This window comes from Pristis pectinata, chromosome 8 (assembly GCF_009764475.1).
Source record: "Pristis pectinata isolate sPriPec2 chromosome 8, sPriPec2.1.pri, whole genome shotgun sequence".
In the NCBI taxonomy this organism is placed as follows: Eukaryota; Metazoa; Chordata; class Chondrichthyes; order Rhinopristiformes; family Pristidae; genus Pristis; species Pristis pectinata.
In genome coordinates, this window is record NC_067412.1 from 29,344,561 (window position 1) to 29,351,962 (window position 7,402).

At 37.4% G+C, this 7,402-nt stretch overlaps 1 protein-coding gene across 1 annotated transcript in view; it reads right to left on the reverse strand.

The window, feature by feature from the left end:
• LOC127573330 (heparan sulfate glucosamine 3-O-sulfotransferase 3B1-like) overlaps window positions 1-7,002 on the reverse strand; it is a 145,542-nt gene extending 138,540 nt beyond the window's left edge. The window contains exon 1 of the mRNA XM_052021411.1: window positions 6,086-7,002. Within this exon, the coding sequence (XP_051877371.1) occupies window positions 6,086-6,549 (464 nt within the window). The 5' untranslated portion in view covers window positions 6,550-7,002. The remainder of the gene's footprint in view (window positions 1-6,085) is intronic.
• Window positions 7,003-7,402: the final 400 nt, after the last annotated feature.

Below are 7,402 nucleotides of genomic sequence, written 5' to 3' on the forward strand. Positions count from 1 at the left end.
TAAAGATACTACTTTGTCATCCTTGCTGAGTCACATCTGAAAGAATGCCCAACAGTTATTGACAGGAGACTGAATAACCCAATGGCTTAGGAACTGCTTAACATTGTATTGACAGGTAATAGTAATGATTGATGATGTTAACAAACCAAACTATACTTTCACACAGTCAATCTTTTTCATCAGCTCTGACTTTAAGCTTTCTGCTTTCGAGCCAGCAGTACATTTCACTCAATCTATACTGGAACCCAGGAGAAATAACTACATGGTATCATTAGTCCCATCAATCCATCAATAATGTAAGCATTTAAATCTATAATAAGCCTAGAAGAAGGCTCTGCAGTAAGAGGAATTGAATCGTAAATTATAATATTGGTTTCTCAATATTGTATTTCAACCAAGTTGGGCTCCTCCAACTCAACATTAACTGTAAAACTCCACTCTCATTCTGCTGTGTGTTTCATTTCTTCACTTTTATTTCAAAAAGTCAGTATGAGTTACTGTTCTTAATTTAACATTACTTAACACAAATGATCTGATTTTTCTGAACATTAAATTGCCATTTAACACTAATTTCATTGCTCAGTATTTAAATTGTTGCACAATTTCACTTTTATCAGCAAAAAGAGGTACTGAATTATCAGCAACTCAGGAATCAGTTTGTCTGTTACCATGATGTTTAATATAAAGTTTACGAAAAAAAGTGCAAAGTCCACATTAGCTCAAATGAATAAACCTTGACTCATTGAAAGTGAGAAATCTCAAGTCTCATCAACCATCAGGGTGACTAATATTGGTACTTGAATAAAGCTCAAGACCTGGTGCTCTAAATATGGCAACATCATCCCATCAAGAAAAGCAGCGTTCATTTACGTACAAAAGCACTTGACTACCAGATAGGTAATTGATTCAAAACACTCACTTTGTCTCTCCTTCCACAAATGCTGCCTGATCAGCTGATGATTTCCCAATAATTTTATTTCAGGTCATGTCTCCAGTTTAAATGGAAGTGACTAAATTTAGCTAAATACGAAAGTATTAATATTGCAAAATGAACAAGCATTTGGAGTGGCTTTAGTTGTCATTGTGCCTCTGAATGCTGAACGTTTTGGTAAACTATTGATATAGACATTTTGTAAGATCCTGGAGCTGATGACCTAGACTATAATACTCCCTTCCTAAGTGTCATCTTCATTACACCAGAACACCAACTGTTGGGTTTATTCCTTTAACATTTGGAACCTTATTTATTGTTTGCTAAAATGAAAGTAATTGCCTAGAATTTCAAGCTTACCAAATGTTGAATCTTTACACCAGAACTGGGTTTGTATGCATCTATGCCCAGCCTTCAATTTTTGATTCTGTCATGTTATGCTAATGACCAATAGATGCTAAAAGCCCTCCCACAGACAGCAGTTCATCAAGTGTTGGCCAAGCAACCATGGAAAATCATCAAAGCCTCATTCAATCCCGCGTTCACATCATGTAACTACTTGAAGACTCTCAGGCAGGTGTCTCCTGCCTGCTTCACAATGCTGAGGCAAAGGCAGTGGCCTACGCACCTCCCCAGCTCCAATCAGCAAGCTCGGGAAAGCTCAGTCTTCACTGTTTAACAGGACCAAACCTCCAAACCATCTGAATCTTTGGCTCATTTAAATTAATCCTTCCTGAATACCAATCTTGGTTGCGCCTTTAGCTGCTCTTTTAATGTGCAGTTTTTAAAAGGATCATTTTACTGCTGGGAGAATAGACCAGGCCTTGTCCTTCCCTGCTCTGTGACTGGCCACTAGGGGGTGCACAGATGCACAATGATGACATCTCAATTTTTTTTCACCTATGCACAAGGATTCAAACACCTGGCCCCAACTTATAGGCATAATACCTATACCTCACACTGACAATGCTCTCACCTTAGAACCTTACAGCCTTTATTCCCATTCTGCAAGTTATATAAGCTTACACATTTACAGTTAAATTCAAATTATTCACGTGAACATATGCATTTTATGTCCTGACTCTGATTGCAGAGTGCCTATATATCAGAGACACTAAATATGAAAACACATTATTAATTCTCTGCACTAAAGATGCAGTAACATCCTGAGCATTGCACAGCATGACCAAAGAAAAAATCTTTCATTCAACATCAACTATTTGGTTTGTCTCAACATCTAGCTACTAAAGATTCAGTGTCAGAGATCACATTGCAAATTACACACTGAAAATCTCTACATTTAATCACACTTGAGCAGTTTATGTTAAACTACGTTGATATGAAATGTCAATAATTAGAATTCTTGTAGAATCTTTTGACATTTCAAATCCCTCAAAAGTAATTCTTATGAATATTATAGTGCTAAAGCTGTTAAGATGCATTTCTGTCAGTGCCTGAATGTTTAATTTGTAAGGATGGCTAATATCAAGTTATAACAAATTCAATTATGTCAAAAGTTCACCTCACAACTCTTCAGCCTTCCCAGGCACAATTTATCTGCCTGTAGAATTCCAGCTGGACGCAAATGGCAAAGAGAGGGGAAAAAGGTCACTTAAAGGAACCTTTTAAACATTGTACATTTAAACAAGAAACACCTTATCTTATGTAAAAATCTATCAAAAAAGAAAGAAATAATTTTGGTAGTGACTGAATTTATGTTAAAAGAGGGTTGGTACAGTATGTTATAAATGTTTCCAGGCTATGCACTGCTGAAATTGAGAGTTATTTCCCTCTGATATATTATGCCTAAATACGTTTTTGACAGCATTATTTTATGATAAAATACCTTACATTATAAGGGGCAAAGTTTTACGACACAAAGGCTTTTTTTAAGAAGCCAACAAGAAACTCTTGATACAAATCACCAGTTACTTTTCAATCAAGATTTTCATCATCAGATTCTAAGGGAAATAATTCAGTAATTTGCTTTTCACACCATCTCTCTGATTACTTTCCTCAAATGTCCTTAATCCATTACATTTTATATTTCATCACATCAACATGAAAGACTGGTGCTCCATAACATATCTTTAATTTAAGAACTTATTGCAGTAGCAGTGATGAGGAGTAAAAGAAGATCATATTCTTTTGCCTGGACTTTCTGCAGTACAAACTTTTACCTCAGTGCATATCACAGAGGTTTTAAGGGTAGATTATACTGATCTTTTATATATCCACACAGATGATGCTATTACTTTAAAATATTAAAAAAAATTATGAAGATGCTGCTATTATTAGCTGAATAATAGACTAAGAGACCTACATCATGCATATTTTCAACCATTGTTTAAACAATGAATTTGGAAACTCCATGGAGGTCACAATTTTGTAATTTTCAGGAAAAATACGAGTTTTGCCATTTGCCATGTGGAAATTAAATAGGAGTACCACTGGTCAGAGCATATTTGATAAGTGACTGGTATCGGAGGAACTCAAAAGTAATAATTTCATATAGATGTGGAAAGGTTAGGCTGTAATAGAGTGTAATACCCATACTTTTCCTTTTAAATCAAAGTGCCTGTGATTAGGCAAGACTACTTATTCTCCCAGGCTCACACTAACCCTTTGGGCAATTAATTCTCATTGTCATTTTGAGAATATAGTACTGACATTTTGACAGTGGATAATGAGGACCGGTTTCTGCATTTCCCCAAAATAAATGGATTTTATTGGAAAACATATCTGAATGATTAGTAGCCTCAGAATATCATATAACATAGACATCTTATTTAGTTTTAATATCTTTAAATACAGGGAAAGGATTTCAAAACCAAAACAAATGTAAACTGTTATATCATGGCTTAAAAAGATCCTTCCTGTGGATACTTTAAAATAATACGATATCAAACATGCACATTAAAAACTAGTGTGGGGCAAAAAAATTATATCTTCTGAAAGCCACTAGACATGCTAAAGTGATGTTGTATTTTCTATCATTTTAATAATATCTAATATATACCAAGCATTCTAGCTCCCAGAAATAACTGCCACTGTAAACAATCTTGCAGATAACATTCCAAAAAAATGTTCCACAATCCTTAATCCCTTAGCATGTACACCACCATACATATCGCACAAATGAAGGCCCGTGGCTACCCGCAAGGACTGCCACCTCATAAATGCAAACTTTCAATGTGAAAATAATAGCCCATAATAACAGCACAATGACTTCAAGACTGTAACCCAAGACAATGGTTACAAAACACGTGAGTGTTTCTCTGGCTATTCATGACTTTTCTGTTTGATTTTATTTTGCAATCATTCTGAAATATGATACTATTTTCCACGTTAAAAATGGATTCACAATGTTCTGACCAACCATGGCTGCTGCACACTGAGTGATGATCCAAGAACTTGAAAATTCTCCCTAATGTAGTCTAATCATTCTTAAACATTTGAATTGTTCCATGGAAGAGCAGATCTTTACTGTAATACCCTCTAAACCAAACAACCACTATCTAATCTCCAAGGCTTGTTATGGTACTTTTGCCAATTCTGAAACATCTGTCTAACACATAAACTAACTTTGCATGACCACGAGCAGAAGGCTGATTGTAAAACAAAATGGGAAAAGCCAGCATTCATAGCTAGTTGGAATATGAATAAAATAACAGAACTGGCAATTCAGTGACACCGGTTCCATCTTCACCGAGTTATGGTCCATTGAATTTCACTGATGGAGAGCTGGGTATCCCAACTACCATATTCCTATATTGCATCTCAAAAGATTTTTTTCTTATTTATGTGGCTGTGTAATGACTGGATAGATTCATTCTTAAATGCTGCATAGTACGTATTCTACTTATCATGTGCGTGATATATTTTAAATATTAGCTGGATGATTTCTACTTTTGTACATCGTTGTCTAAGGCTTTGATTGCTAAGGGAGGTTGTTCCATTACACAGGTTTTTAAAAGTTATTATTCTTTTGCAAAACCTCTTTTATCTCTTCCTTATTGTTGAGACACAAATATTCTAGAGCAGCTGCCTCCCATTAACATTTTAGGTTTTGTATATTTCAAACAGCATTCTAAATCAAAATGCAATCTCCAATACTGTAACTGAATCAACAATTGGAATATAATAGCTATAATTAAGACATTCACCTTGTTAAACCTTATAGATGGGTCACAAACTAATAAATTCTTATTTTGAGAATACAATTGCAATGCTGTGCGGGCTGACCCTGAACATTCCTGAAAAGATTGATTTTGTTTGGAGCTACAACAATAGGTCCAATTACTAATGTGTGTATGTGCCACTCAGAATGTCAATGATTGGGTTGGTCTAGTTGTCTTATTTTTAACTAGAAGAAACAGTAAAGAATTCCATTTAACACAGAATAGATTGGCATTCATATTAATATGACTGCTCCAGAATAAGAATCCATCTGCAGCACTACTGCTTGGCAAAATGAATATTTTATATTTCATGAATCCAGAAAGGTTACAGCAGATTAATTTTATGTGTGTGTGTGTGTGTGTGTGTGTGTGTGTGTGTGAGAGAGAGAGAGAGAGAGATTCCTGTTCAAATCATAGAACTGTAGTATTAAGCGCTTTTTTCAAAATACATAAAAATGTCACATTTGTGCCTATAACAGACTAAACTGAAAGTAAGAACTTAATATTCACCAAATTATGTCACAATTTCTATCATTTATGAGTTTAAAATAAATTTAAATCCTCCCTCTCAACTTTATCCTGTATAAGGATTGGTACTTTGACAATGAAGTATGTGTCACATTCTGCAGACAATTTTTTACATACTAACACAAACCTCTCCGGAAAAAGCAGGTATATTTCTCACATTAATCAATCTGCAGAACAGCCAAATGTAATTAAGAATAAATAGGGCTCGTTCAGAGTAATACCGTGACTTGGCAAAATAAATATTTCGTACTTCATAACTATCGTGGGCGATACTAGACTGATATTATAGTTCCTGTTACATGAAAACATGTTAAGCTTTGCAAATGTATAATTTTTGGAAGTTTTTGAGCTTTACTATTCGCCTTTAACCTCAATCGATATCATTGAAAGGGAAGGTCGGTGAGTGTGTGTGTAGGTGGGTGAGGTACTGCCCGCAGATTCAGACCTGTACCAGTCCAGTCCCCTCTCGTAGTTTCTGTCGAAGAAATGCGGCTCTGCTCCCACGGCTCTGACATCCGGATGAATCCGCAGAAACTCCAGTAGAGCCCTTGTGCCCCCTTTCTTCACCCCGATTATCACGGCCTGGGGAAACTTTTTACTCCCAAAATTGTTAAAGACAGAGATATTCCAGCGCCCCGCGGCGGCTTCCTCGTCCTGAGGAGCGGGGTAGGGAGAGCGATCGGGCGGCTCCCTGCCCTGGTATCGCCCCAAGTCAGCGGCTGCGACCGGTGGGCTGGCCGCCCGGCGCTGGGGAGACACAGGGATGGGGCTCGGCATGGTGTCGCAGCAGCCCGTCAGACAGTAGACAAAATAGGTGAAGACTATGATCATGGTAAGGAGAAGCGGCGCCTTCGACTGAGCCTTGAGAGAACCGAGGTGAATACAGGCACTCCAACTACAACATCCCATGAGTCGGCTTCCTGCTCTGTAGAACGGGGGGAAACTTTGGAAACATGCTTTTCAACTGAATAAAAATTAATGCAGAATTAGAAACCAAAAGCCCTGCAAAACTTGCTCTCAGTTTCATCCATGCAACAGCGATGGGACCTTGCAAACTGTCCAAGTTATGAGTTCTTTCCCCAAGCCTCATTTATACTTCGGAGTGGGCTTGGAGAGATTTTGATCCAACGTTCCCCATCTCCCTCTCGCTGTCTCGCTCGCTCGCTCTCTCCCCTCCACGCCGGTTATTTTGCCTCTCAATTTACAACCTGCCTGATTCCAACATGATGAACATTTTAACTCGCTGTAACTTAAGTGAGCGGTGGATCCTCCCCCCTAGCCTGGCCATTGGGCGATATTCAAATAGCCTTCAAACATATTCAAATCCTTACAAAAAGCGCCTTGGCACCTGCTAAACCGAAGAGATGCATCCTCAGCACAGCATATGGAGAATGACAATTGCATAACCAGCAAACACGCGGAATAGATAACATTATATATCCGCATTTACTTTAAGGAATAGTTTTTCAGTGCTCGACATTCCCACGTTAACGTTGATTTTAAGCTGTGGTTACACGCCGGGGATTGCTTTAGGAGTGCGTGAAGTTAGAACTTTCCAGATATTCAACTCTTGTGAGTTCACTTTCAGTGACACCAACGCCAGTTGTGTGACATAGAATTAACCAGAGCAATGTTTCAGAGTCACTATGTGAACAGGTTTAAAACTGTAGGGAATTTCAGTGTAAACCAGTTTGATATAAAATGGCTATATTTTTCCCTCTCCCAAACGATTCCACTTATCTCTTTTGAGTAAAATTCTCAC